General features: G+C 34.8%; 1 protein-coding gene across 3 annotated transcripts in view; it reads right to left on the bottom strand.

The window, feature by feature from the left end:
- The window catches only part of LOC105229647 (furin-like protease 1), a 298,513-nt gene that overhangs the window by 3,568 nt on the left and 280,543 nt on the right, over positions 1–14,402 (bottom strand). For all 3 annotated transcript variants that reach the window (XM_049448292.1, XM_049448290.1, XM_049448291.1), the window contains one exon: positions 7,608–7,686. In XM_049448292.1, coding sequence (XP_049304249.1) covers positions 7,608–7,686 — 79 coding nt within the window. The remainder of the gene's footprint in view (positions 1–7,607; positions 7,687–14,402) is intronic.

Consider the following 14,402-nt stretch of genomic DNA (forward strand, 5'->3'; position numbering starts at 1 on the left):
TTGCTTGAAGTAAATCGCAAAATGATAAAAAACATTCATAGTATGCTGCATAGTATGCTGAACGGTCTACACAGTTTTTCCTGCTCTTAATAATACATGGTCTTATAGTTTATGGATCGTTTGTATAGCATAGTAATGCGTCTTCAAAGTAGGTGTAATTAGTAAGTGATGATTGATAACACGATTACTCAATACTCGTATGAGTCGCCAAAGACCCATTGAGTCGTGACCTTTGTGGCATTCCTTCCTCCCGTTCAAGTCGACACTTTCGTCACAGCAAATGATATGTAGGCTTTTCGCCGTTGCGTAAATAGTTCCAACCTGATCGTTGAATTTCTCACTGCTCTAAAATCCAAATCGAACTTATATGTATCATTTATATATTTTTAAATTTCACTTACTTTTTAAAAGGAATTAAAAAAAATTATGTTCTTGAATATCTATATTCAGAATTTATGAATAGCGGAAATATTTCGGTCGAAATTTATAAAGTAGAGACTCTTCCGCTGTGGAAAATGCTTACGAGTAGGGGACTGGAAATATTTTCCCCTTTTTTTCTTCGTGTGTATCGCTCTGCTTGTCGGTCCGCTATGTACCTGATAAATATATTTTTTCATATCGGCTTTGTACCAAATTTATGCTTTGTACGAAATAAAATACATGAATTTTGTGAAAACATATTTTATTCTTCGCATCGTTCTCATTGCCGATTTGCTTGCTGTTGTCTATGCAATTGTTTATTATAATTATTTATTAATTTTTCAATTACTTTATCAATTACTTAAGACTGTAGCTACTGCACATTACAATTAAAATTAAATTAATTTTTCGTTTTTACTCACTTTTATATTTACACGTAATACATACATACACTTATGATTTTCATTATTTGTTTTTTTTTTGTGTTTCATTTAATTTACTTTATTCTTTAATGTAATTTATTGTATTTGTTGCTGCGCTGTGTTTATTCTCGTTTCTTCTGTGGTAGTAATATTTTCTTTTCAGTTATTTATGTATACATGTTTTTGTTTTTAATTTGTATATTTTTTTCTTAAATACTAAATGCACATAATATTATGGTATGTTACATGTTTTTTGTTGTTAAATATGTATGTGTTTGCTGACACCCATTTCTTATGTTTTTGTTTTACTTTCTTTGCCTACTGCTGCAAAGGAGAAAATAACTGATTTATTCATTTGCCTCACATAATCGTATTTTGAGGCTTTTCCCCATCGCTGATTTCCCCCTTACATACGAACACATCTATTCTGTGCTCTTCTATTGGCCTTAACATCGCAATTGGTCGTGATTTTGTAAGCTCTCTGTTCGCCCTTCGCTTTTGTTCCTTATTCGCCATTTGCTATTTAACTTGGATTCTATTTTACATTTTGTTGTTTTCTCTATATTTATTTCTTTTGGCTTTTTGTTTAACTATTATATTTCGCATCTGCTTGCTGCCGTTAAAGTACGTGCGAATGTACGTATGTAAGATATTTGCTTATGTGATAAGTACCGACGCCCCAAAAAAGTTTATTTTAGCAATGGTTTAATATTAGAAATTAACAAAATGTAGCTTAAAACAAAATCGCAATTAAATGTTATCGCAAAAAAGTAATCAGATCACTACAATAATAATTATTCATAAGCGGTTAAATACGAAATCTACAAAATTATACCAAAATCAAAATATGTATATTATATAAAGGTATATGTATTAACTATTAACATTTTAGGGAAGTTTTAGTAACAAATTACTTAATATTTTCTCCTATTTGTGCGTTATATTGCCTGTAGCTTTTGTTCATTGGCTAACAAAACAAAAAATTGCTAATTAACTATTTAAAAAAAGTTGAAATTGTGCTACTAATTTACTATTACTCAACGCTGCTCCACACGCGCTTTTATATATCTTATGTATGTATGTACATATTTATGTATAACTGTTTGGTTATTTACCCATCTCGCTCGCCGACACATAGCAATGTTACCAATATTCGAATAATATATCTTTTAAGTTGGTATCATAAAGGGTGTCATAAAGGGTGCAACAAAATGGAGCGCCATATTTTCAGTGAGATATTGACTACCGATTTTTTGTGTTTTATTCATGCAAAAGCATACATTTTACGAACAGTAGTGTTTCAGTTCCTGTAAATATGGTGCTCTATTTTGCTCAACACTGTTAAAATGCGTTTGTGTTTTGCTCAAGCTGTTACTTTGCTACAGTTTATTATCAGTATTGTTTTTTGTTTTAAATTACAAATAAATAACATTTATTTACTTAGTGTAGGCATGGTGGGTGTGGAGGTTCAACAAAAACAACAACAAAAAGGCAATAAAAATTTAAAATAGTTGGAAATAATGCAAAAGTGGGAATAAATGAGAGCATAAAATTGAAAAAAATATATTTATTAATAAAAAATCTGGAAAACTTTAGGTTTAGCTAACACTTGCAAAATGTAAAAAAGAGAACGTTAGTATACAAGCTGCCTGACATACCTACACAGGTGTCTTAAGGCTTTCAAGATTGATAGAAGACAAGATTGTGTCAACCAAATTCATGTGACGTCATTCTTATGGAATGGGAAGGAAACATAGAAAAACTCTCAAATTACATGTAAATTGTAAACAAAAACATAAATTCGTAAATTCGAAAAGAATTAAATTTAATTTATTAGCTTTTGGATATTTTTTTTAGTGAAATTAATAGAATTTTTTGCTTTTATCTATTGATAACGTTATTGCATATAAAAAAAAAGTAATTGCAAATACTTGTAATATTATCTTCTATCATTCTCTATTGCCTTCAATAAAACTAAAAGTCCTAAAAATAAATTTTGCATAAGAAATTTAGTGGAGGGTTTTAAGCTGAAAGGGCAAATGTTTTGCGATAACTCCATTGTATATGTATATATAAAAAAATAATATGTACTTTCGGCTTGAAAAGCTGACTGTTAAAATCCAAGTCATACCGTTATTGAAACGGTAGTATAAAATAAACTTTAATGCATTAATTACGTCCACATTTAAAGATTAATTAAACTTATTTAAAACAATCTAAACATTCTAAATTGCTAACCAAATAGCCCCTTCAGCTTTATAAATTATCCTCATACATATGTACTTGTATGTGTTTATGTATGTATATACATGTGCAGGTCAAGTATATCATTATGTGGAGCGTTTATTTACATCTAAGCAATTGCATTAAAATATAACGTGTACATATGTATGTACGTACACATGTGTATTTGTAGTAAACGTAATTAACACTTATTTGATTATTCATAATATTGCACTCAAGTTACTTTGATTATCAAGGAATTGTATATATTTATTAATAGAAAAAATATTGAAATGAATAATCAAATAGTTTAAAATAATCGTAAAATTTTATAGAATAAATATTAAATAAAAATTATTGAAAAAATGGCAAGCAAATTGAATATCGTTATCCAAAAAAAAAGCAAAAAATTAGAAAATATTGTTCATATGGGTTAGAATTGGGGCTCATCTCGCATTCAGAAAGAGAAAACGGATCTTTTACAGTGCTCAATGCTCTGTGTATGACTAAATAGCTTTTTAGGAGTCAGGAGTAGACACGTATTTTTTTTAGAATCTGCTGTCTAAGAGTTTTTGGAATTTTGTGTTGAAAACGTGCCGTGTGTTTTTTTTTTGTGAATTGTTTGGAAAAAATTTCTAAGTCGTACTATACACTGCCTTCTCTGTTGTTGTTAAAATGCGATGTAAATTCCCCAAAACATTTAATATAATATTTATATTTTCAAAGAAAATAATAAGCATCCAGTCCGTTTGTTCTGCGGTTTAATTTTTTAAACTTTTGCTTAATGCAAAGTTTCTCTAAGCAAGTCATACTATTATATAAAAAAAAAATAAGATTCTAACGAGTTTCGGATTAGTTGAGACATTATGCACTACATATTTTACTAAACAATCAGATCTATTAATTAAAGTGCTAAATTTAATTGTACAAATTTATACATGGATACAGTTTGGAATTGTATTTTTCGTATGTAAAACGTTTTTTGATATGTGAAAAATATAATTTAATTATGTTCAATACAAAGTTGACAAAATTTTTTGTATTGAAGCGTTTCAAATTCAAAATTTAAATTGCAAATTTGTAAATTTATTATTCATACTGATATGGAAATTATTGTTCAAAACATTTTTTGCGCTCTGCGATGCTTAGCTAATTCAGCTCAAAAAAGAAAACATTTGAATAGTTCTAATGCCATGAATATGTATATTAAATGTACCTTTTATTAGTCGGAACAAATTTAATATTTGTTAATATTACTTTATATGTTACAGCAGCGCTTTGTTTCTTTACTTTATTTTAATTCTAATTTCTTATAGTTTTTTGACGCTTAAAAATGTTCGCTCTTTGAAACGCAGGAACTTTTTGCTTACATAAATTTTGTATATTAGTTTTTTATGCGGATTTTTGCATTGCAATCTGTATTTTTAATTTATTACTAACCCTATTTTATTTTATTTACCACTGTATATTAACTTAATGCGTTACATTATATTACATATTTGGCCAAAATTTTAGGCTGAAAACCCTACCACCTTTTTGTGCTTATCATATAAAAACTGACAGTGATTTTTTTTTTTGAAATTTTACAAAATACGAAAACTTTAGTCTTAAATTTAAATAACTATCTAAGACTGAGCACAGTAGGACGCATTGCAAAGAGCATATATTGGATTGACATAATGATTAATTTCTCTTTTTACTCGTTGCTCTTCCTTGTTGCTTCGAGTCGCGCCCTAATCTGCGCTCAGCCTTAGATTTCCGGAAGCTAATTGGAGTGGACCTTGCTAGCTCTATTGTCAGCAACACATAATTTAATTTATAAACATATATTTAAGCATTTGTTTTGAAGAAAATATTAGTTCATTGGCTAAAAAAATTATATATTATAGATATTTAGTTCGCTTTTCAACTTTAAACGTTAATGGAATTTATTCGTTATTTTAAGTGCAAAAAATGACAAATGCGAAAACAGAAACTTTTCAACTTGAGTTTATTTATGATTTGAAAATTTTTTTTGTTTTTGTTTTTTAATAAAATTTGTTTAATACAACCTAGATTATTTTTATATGCTTGCAAGCATTGTTTAATAACACTACTCAACAAATCTGGAGGAAAAAATTGCGACTGTTAAAATTTTAATGAGACTGATTACTTTTCAGCAAAAGTTTTGTTAAAGTTTTGATAAAATATTCTTCTATATATTTTCCTAAAAAATATGCACTCATAATTAAAATAATTGCTTACTAGCTTCCACGAAAACTATTAAGCTTTCATGCAATGAGAGTAAACTTTATGTTGCGGTGCCAGCAACAATGTTACAAAAACAATAGCTTTTTATAGGTTTGATATAGTTAGTAGAATTTCAGTTTGAAAAAATGTTCTTCAGGTGTGCATGAAAGCATGGAATATGCAAAATTATTAACTTTTATGAAATAAAAGTATTTTGCAAAAAAATGAAGAGAAACGCTTGCAAGCAAAAAACTTTGATATGCACATGTTTTTCCTTTGATTTTACAATTATAATCGGATGTATTTGACTTTGTTGGTCTAGAGTATGTGCTTTTAAATCGAACTAAAAAAATGTTGCAACAACGGTTAATTGTTGGTTGTTAAAAAGCAAGTGGGTATACATATGTACATACATATCCCGTATGTGTTCATCAAATAAAAGTATTGCAACGATGACTCGCTGACTTCAATTGGCTGTCATCCGTTGGATAAATGACAGATGACAAATACATGGAAGCAAGTAAATACATGCAACGAAAGCGTGAAAATTTACTTGTAATTCTATTCGATGTAAGGGTTGGCAAGATGGGAGTGAAATTTGGTGAATTGCGCAGCGTTGTTGTCCGCTTCACGTTTCAAATGTTGGCCCTTTCGACTATTTCTCATGCTGTGCATTTATTAAAATTACAAAAAATGCTACACACATACATACAAATACGTCTACGCATTTATTTAATGGGGCGCAAAATGCATTTTGGCAGGTTTTTCTTTAAAAAGTTAAAAAAAACATTGCGAAAACTTGTATAAGTAATGCTTGTTCTCCGTGCTTATTTATTAAATACAAAAGACATTTTGTGTTTAGCAGTGTGCAGCGGGAAGACTTGGAAATTTTGAATTACTTATTCTTTTTCGAAAAGTGAGTATTTTTAAAGCCTAAATTTGTTTTTATTTTCCTACAACTAACTACAATTTGGACAAGAATATAAAACAAATACACACACACGTAACTACACTTTGTAATTAAAAAAGCAATTCTTTTTATAGGCAATATTCAAAAGGCTTACGTGCATGGATCTTTTTAAAATGAAGTTAGTTTTTTTACAATTTTTTTTCCAATTGTCATAACAGAGTTCGAAAATATTATTATTTTATATGTAAGTCTTGCATCGGAGAGATGTTAATTTCAATGAAGTTTATGTGAGCACATTTTGAAATTCTGGTTTTATTCACATGCTATCCTAAGATTGCATTCGAATGCTAAAAGTTAAAATTTGAAAACCCTAAATATAATTTGTTTACTTTTAAATTTCTTACAAATGTAGTAAAAGCCATCACTTCGAGCTTAAATGCGAATATACCTTACGTATACGGCAAGTTTAGTACTTTTTAGAGAATTAAAGTTATGAATACTTAGTATAACACTCCCCAATTTTAGCCCTTTCAAAATAAGTGGGTATCTAATTATTTGCCGCTAATTAACGAGTTTTGTATAATTCGCTTTTGTCTCATCTAAAGTGTGTTATTTAAGCAACCTGTCAGTGTGTTCAGCGATTTTCGCTTAATACAAATACTTCCATTGTTTTTTATTTAATTTTTAAAAATATGAAATTTTTGAATTTCTCATAAAAACCGTTTTATAAAAAAAATCCATGTGCTTTGCTACTTTAGCGCTTTGTTTAAGTATATCCTTGGCGTTTTCTGCTTTTACGTATATTAGCCATTACCCAACTTAACTTAACAAATTTGACATCTATGTATGTAGTTTGGTTGTGATTTTGCCCTTTAATTTGGCTCCACTTAATCAATCTACACAGCACTTTGAAATTTATTATTGAAATAAATGTAAATATGTTTACAAGAAAATTTTTAGAAGAAGAAATCTTACACGCACAGTACAAACATACATCTTATCTTTTACGCTTACTGTATTTCTAGTTATATTTTTTAGTTTTAATATTTTTTGTGCTTTTGTAACTAGCTTTTGTTCAAGCTTCAATCTCAATATAAAAGTTTTGAAAAAATGTGTTTGCTTTAGAAAAATCTTGCGCGGATTACTCAATTTGTATTGTAGTCTACTTATTATTATTGTGAATTTTCATTTTTTCTTTTTTTTGTTTTTGTTACTTTTTGGCTTGCTATCAATTTACAGGTTTACTTTATACAACTTTATGCATATTTGCAGTTTTAGTTATTGTTTTTGTTCTAACAACTGTGTCTAGCTATTGCCATTTTTGTTATTGCTGTTGTTGTTGTTGTTGTTGCAATTGAAGTTTAATAGTAATTGTGTTAATAAAATGATAATTAAACACAAACCTAAACATCTTTGGTCGGATGTCGCCTTCAGGCACGACGCATTCGTCTTATCGTTGGCCATCACACTTGATTCACCCACCTGCAAATGAAGGAATACGAATGAATTTAGTTTAAGAGAAGGCGCGTCAAAATAATGCATATGCGTTTGAGTGTAATTGAGTTAGAAAGCTTCGGATCTTGTGTCCGGGTTGCCCAACTGAAAAAGCCTCGACTGGCAACTGTATGAAATGCAAGAAAAAAAAAAACAGAAAACCGAAGAATAACTTCAAGTAGCCATGAAGAAGTGACGAAAGTTAAGAAGGAACTTAATAAGTGAAAAGTATGTTTCAGGGAATGCCAAAACAGTGAAGCAGCTATGAACTGTAGCAATGCAAAGCGCCGTCAGGAAAATTGTAGGGAAAGCGGCAAAGAAAAATTGCAACATTGCTTTTCTTATATATAGGTATGTACATATGTAGTTGGCAACTTTGTGTTCGCTTTTGTTGTTTTCACTTTAATGTATCGAAATGACTCTGCGTGGTCACTTTGCTGGGCGCTTTGGTCAAACGTGTATATGTGTGTTTTCCCAGCGTTGCAGCGGAATGTGTTTTGCCGCAAAGCAGACATTTTGGTGTACGTACCAATTTATATATGTATGTACATATAAATCCTGCTTGGCATGCCACGGAATGTTGCATGTTGCCGTGCTGTCTACCACAAACGATGGCATGACCAATGGCGCGCATTTTTCGGCTATCTGCCTTTGCAGGGGGCTGTCTGCGTGACTCAAACCTACAAAGTGGGCTAACTGTCTGCAATGTAATGGCGTTCTGTTTGCCCGCTGGTCTGCCCAGTCCTGTTCGCGTGTGCATTGCTTTTAGACGCCAACAAGTGTCATACATGCAACTTCTAAATACACTCGTAAATTTAAAGGATCTCAAGGGACTTAGCTGCATAGCCACAGTGCATAATGTATTCGCTTTTACTACGGCTTTGGTTTGCTAACTTGCGGGCACACATACCGCCACACACATGCGCAGTGGTAAATGTTTATCATTTATTTATTTATTCGTGCATTTCGAATGCAACAACTATCATGAGTGCGTCCTGCCATCTTGTCGTGGCGTGCTGTTGTCTTTACTCTGGTCTGGTCGGTTTTATTTGCTTTATTTATACACGCTCATACACACATGTACATATATACGGTATGTCTATTCTCTATTCGCCGCCTTTTGCCCATTAATGAAACGCAAAAATTGCAACCAGCACTGCACACATGGACAGACGAATATATTCGTTTGCAAACGAAATAAAAGGAAAACTAGTTAAAAGCGATTGCAGAGAGAGAGTAATGCTAGCAGCCGCGGCAACAAGCGCAAAGAAGCGCCCAGTGGCAGACGAATTGGCGGCAGCAGGTTATTCAACTTTTAGTTTATTATATTTTTTCAATTTTGTTGCCATATCTATGGAGGTTTGTGTATGAATGTTTTTGTTTTTATTGTCGTTTTTGGAGTAAAGTGCTTTTTAACTGTTTTCCTGGGAAGTTTAGCTTAAGAAATTAAAGTGCAAGCAAAATGTCCTCCTTGCGTATACTAACTGTTTTCCCTACTAATATTTGTATGAATTACACATATGTATGTATATACATATCTACATTAAGTGACATAATTTAACGCGCTGCTATAGGCAAGATTAGATCCCTATGCCATCGTTGCTTGTGTTGCTTCTGTTTGTTCGGAAAGTAATAGGACTGATTTTCTTCCGCTGCGACTATACTTCCGAGCGTGCGCCACCGACTGAATTCGGTAGAGGGCGTTCCTAGCTAACAAACGTGCGGCTGGTCAGTGCTCCCGAAGAGTCAGGACAAACATTTTCATGCGACGTGTTTTTGTGAGTGGTGCAAGCTGAAAATGCAACGTTCGTTAGAGCAGAGGTACGCGACCCAGATATTGCTTTAGCAAGATGTGGTGTGTTTCGGGGGCACCAGGCCTCTTTGGAGGGCCGGAAAGAGATTGCTGATGGAGACTGTGCTGGGAGACCTGCGTCTTCGACAAACACCAACAATGTGATTCGTGTGCGCAAAGTTTTGAACTCAGACCGTCGACTAAGTATTCGTTTAATTGCCCAGATGTTCAATTTATCAAAATCTGTGGTTCGGGACATTTTGACGGAGCACTTAAACACGAGCAAGGTGTGCGCGAAGATGGTCCCAAAAGTAGTCACTGACGACTGGAAATTGCGGTGAGTGGAAGCGTGCCAAGAAAATTTTAACATGTGTGAAAGTGGAAACCAATTTTCAAATAACGTAATATCTGGTGACGAGTCATGGATCTTTGAGTATGATCCCGAGACAAAGAGGCATTTTGAGACGACAGAGAGGACCTAACCAGTATGCACCTCGGCTCTCAACGATATTCCGGAGAATGCCTTCCGTGCCGCCTTCAATGTTGGAAATCGCGCTGGCAGCGCTGCATTGACGCAGAAGGAGCCTATTTTGAAAGTTTTAAAGAATTGTAACGATTGGCTCAATAAATTTATTTTAAATCGACTCAGTCCTATTACTTTCTGGAAAACCCCTGTATACTCGCGAAGAAATTAGGGAAGTGTGCATTCGTCAGTATTTGTGGTGCGCTACGAGCCACACCAACTATGGCACTGAATATTTTAATGAATATAAGTAGCACTAGTAGCTATCGCCGTGAAGTGTATGTTATTGCTGCGAAAGCTGCCCTCAGACTTTAAAAATCTGGGTACTTAGATGACTGTGCACCTGCGCACTCTAGCAGGCTTTGATTTCAATGGGTAAAAGCTTACGGGGAGGGTTGATGGAGGAGTGCACTGTCTGCAAATTTCCATTATCTTCACTGCAGCGTCTTCCAAGCAGAGGTGGCTGCCATAATTGTAGCAGCAGATCCATTGCTTTAGAGCGTAGTATCCTTCAGAGTGCTGACTATCTACGCCAAACATAGGGCAGCGATATAAGCCTTGAGTTCGCTGACTGTACGCTCAAGACTAGAGAAAGGATGTGTTGATATCTTGTCTCCAGCATCGAGTTATCATATGATTAGACTGGTTTGGGTGTGTGACCCCAGCAGTATTGTTGGAATGGTGAGCTTGCCAGGACATGTATGTCAGTTGCAATTACTAAGGAATGGGAACGGGTAGGAGCTCGTTGGTATCTTGTGGTTCGTTACTGGACTACTGCATGCCAGCTGCATCAACTGTTTAGAAGAAGATGAGATAGAATCATCTCAACATTTTCTCCTTGAAGGTTCCGCCTTTGCTAGATCAAGGCAAAAACACCTCTGATCTCACACTTTTAGACGTTCAGGTGAAATAGCGGAATTAGAAATAAAACTGACTGAAAAAGTGTTTATAATTTCATACTTATTTTCACCAAATTTATTTGATTTGATTTCTCCTTTTTAGCTCTTCATTAATTTTCGTTATCATTTAATTTTTTGTTTCTGCTGCAACTAAGCAAAAAAGCGTCATCAAATAACCAGCAACGACAGGCATTAATTCAACCAACTAAACCAGATCTGCTGGCAGAGCAAAGAACCACAGACGCCAGCGCCGGTTTATGGGAGCAACTCAAATGCAGGGTGCATGTACTCGTTCGTGTATGGCAGCTCACTGAACTGGATAAGCAAAAGCGGGTTTGGCGGTCGAATGAGCGAGCGACATTGGCAAATTGCCCGCTGGCAATGTTGTCAGCACATCACAGCGAGTTGGAATTGCCAAAAATGAATTCAATGCAGATTTCTGAAAATCGCCTTTCATACTTATATACTACGTAGAGAACTGAAGGTATATACATATGCATATTGGGGTGGAACTTTTATTTTAGTAGGAAGGTGATCTACGGATGGAGCTCGTCAGCATATGAATTTCAGAGTTATGATTAAAACAACTAATTTTTAATTTACGATTTTATATTGTTTTTCGTCAAGTAATTTTGGGATACTAACCCATATATTTAGATATAATATTACGCAATCGTAATAGATTTGGTAAGAATCAAGAAGGGGGTGGGGGAGACGGGGTGGCAAATTTTTGAGGTTCAAATGCATTATGTACGAATAAACAAATAATGATTTGAGAAAAAGAACAGAAACAGCGGACTAAAGAGCAAAATATAATATTAGATAGCATTCATGCCTATATCACTTTCGGAATGTGGACAACCCTAATATTCAACTTTGTATTTCTGCTTATATAATGATTTCTTGCAGCGCTCGATTGGTGGTCTGCTGGCGATGAAATTGCAAAAGCAGCATCATTACCGATATCAACCAATGTTGTTGGCCTGCGGACATATGTTCAACCAACCTGCATACATACAAACATAAATTGCTGACAGCTATGTGGATGCTGGCAGAAAGGGTAATGTAAATTGGCGTTAAGCTGACATTGTGATGCACCTAATTTATGCGGGTTTTCACATTAATAGAGTTTCTTTCCCCTCAGTGGACAAAAAATGCAATGGAAGAACCCGTTGTTCTTCGCGTCACTAACGAGACTTCAAAAAAGATATAAATAAATTAATTTACAGATATTTATTAACTGCAAAACTTTCTCGGAGCCAAGTGATAATTTCACATTATGCGAGTGAAATGGCACGGAAAATCCCCACAGCCGCATGCAAATTGATGCAGAAGTCAGTTAGCCGCGCGATTGCTCCATTGCCAAGTGCATTTATTCAAATTGAATGGAAATTTTAAAGATTCATAAACCTCACTGCCGCACTGACAAGTGTTGCAGAAGGACAATAACTGTATTTTGCTTCACCACAACAACATTTGCATATAATGAAGGCTCGCACTTCTCCTCGGCAACGTGCATTTGCCTCCGTCCAAAAGATGGAATGGCAAAAGCTTGCTGTGTCTCGAGTCGTGTCGCCTCCACCTTCTTGCATTTCTTGTCTGTTATTTGCGCCTCACAACAAGCCGCCCGCAAAGCTCTGCACAAACACCTACATGCACATATGCATATTGGAATGTACTCGTATGTCGGCTGGCATCGAGAGGCCACATTGAAATTCTGTGCAGTCGAACCCCGAACAAGGCTTGGCCTTTACCTCTACCATGTTAATTTCTGTGAGTGTTGTTTTTACAATAAACTTGCAACAACAGCTACATCAACAACAACACACATACTCGTACAGTGTGCATGTTGACCATAATTGCACGACGGTTGTTATGCGGTGTTGGACATGCCAAAACCAGAAGCTAGTCGAAGCATGCACCTAAGAATGCAGGCGATGTGCAGCAAGGAGTTACTGGCCACAACGATATTTTCTCGGCACGGTGCTTTAAAGTTTAGAGGCAATTAATAAAGTATTTTAACTTTCATATTCCTTGATATACAAGACAAAAATATACTTTCCTGAAAAACTTTTAATTTGCATGGATTACGAATTTTTAAAAGGGGGTAAAGAAATGTTAAAATCAGAGCTTAAAGCTTTGGCAGTGGACTCTTCGGCTTACTTACTACGGCAACTTTTATAGTATATTCTTAGTGTAAGCGAGATCTTTGATTTCTCTTTTATTTTTTATTTCAATAAAATACGATGTTAAACCTCGAATAATTTGGTTCGAATAACTCAAATTTACCCCAGTAACTTGAGACGACTTAAGCGGGTATTCTAGTCTAGAAATTTGAACTAATTGAAATTTTTTCATGATTTGATAGTTTATCTCGCTTAAAAGATTTTTCGAAATTCAAATTATTTCAGAAGTTATAGTCGTTTTAGTGTTGTGACAAGAATGCATCATTGTTTTATTTTTCAGATGACCACAAGGGTAGAAAGGAGGATGGAGTCATATGTAGAAGTTCACGCAAGAGAGGAAAGTTCTCTGATCGCCATTCACTTGGGAGTGGCCAGAAACGATGCTTTTACATATGCAGTTCACGACTTTCGGTCTTTGACCAAGTATCCTCTGGACCAAAGAACATCCCTTTGAAGGCGAGCTAAAGTGAGGAGGTGAACCAATCTCTCATAAGGTTGTGCGCCACGTAAAAAACGTTCCCAATGAACAGTGAAAAACAGCCTCGCTTGAGAGACGATCATGGCAAACGAATTAAAAATTACGATTTGAGGGCATCTACCTGGAATGTCCGGTCTCGTCAACAACTTGGTATAAGGGAACTGTTGGACGGCGTTTCAAGCTCCTTACGTACAGCTGCAACCGAAACCATTGGTGCTCGGTAAATGCAAAAGATCAGCTGGTACGATGAGGAGTGCCGCGTCACAGCGGAGAGAAAACAGACTGCCTACCCCGCAACGTTACAATCGACCACAACACGTGCGGGATGGGATAGATACCCAGAAGTGAAGCGAGACGCATTTGCAGACAAAAATAGAAAAAGGCCAAAATGTGTGAGCTTGACAAGTTGGCCGACAGGGGTAATACTCAAAAATTCTACGATAAGTTGCGGCGACTAACAGAAGGTTTAGTGACTGATGTCCAGAGCATACTAAAATAAAATAGAGGGAACATTTTACCAGCCTGCTGAATGGCAGTGAAACTATAACAGTGAAACTATAACGCGAGGTTCGTCGATTTCAAAGCTGCTTTAGACAGCACGAAAAGGAGCTGCATTTATGCCACGATGTCTGTCTGTATTTGGTATCCCCTCAAAACTAATACGGCTGTATAAACTGACGTTGAGCAACATTAAAAGCTCCGTCAGGACCGGGAAGGACCTCTCCGACCCGTTCGATACCAAAGGAGGTTTCAGACAAGGCAACTACCATTCGTGTGAGTTCTTCAACCTACTACTGGAGCTGCAGCACTAAACAGAGAAGGTACC

The sequence above is a fragment of the Bactrocera dorsalis genome, chromosome 2 (genome assembly GCF_023373825.1).
Source record: "Bactrocera dorsalis isolate Fly_Bdor chromosome 2, ASM2337382v1, whole genome shotgun sequence".
Classification (NCBI taxonomy): Eukaryota; Metazoa; Arthropoda; class Insecta; order Diptera; family Tephritidae; genus Bactrocera; species Bactrocera dorsalis.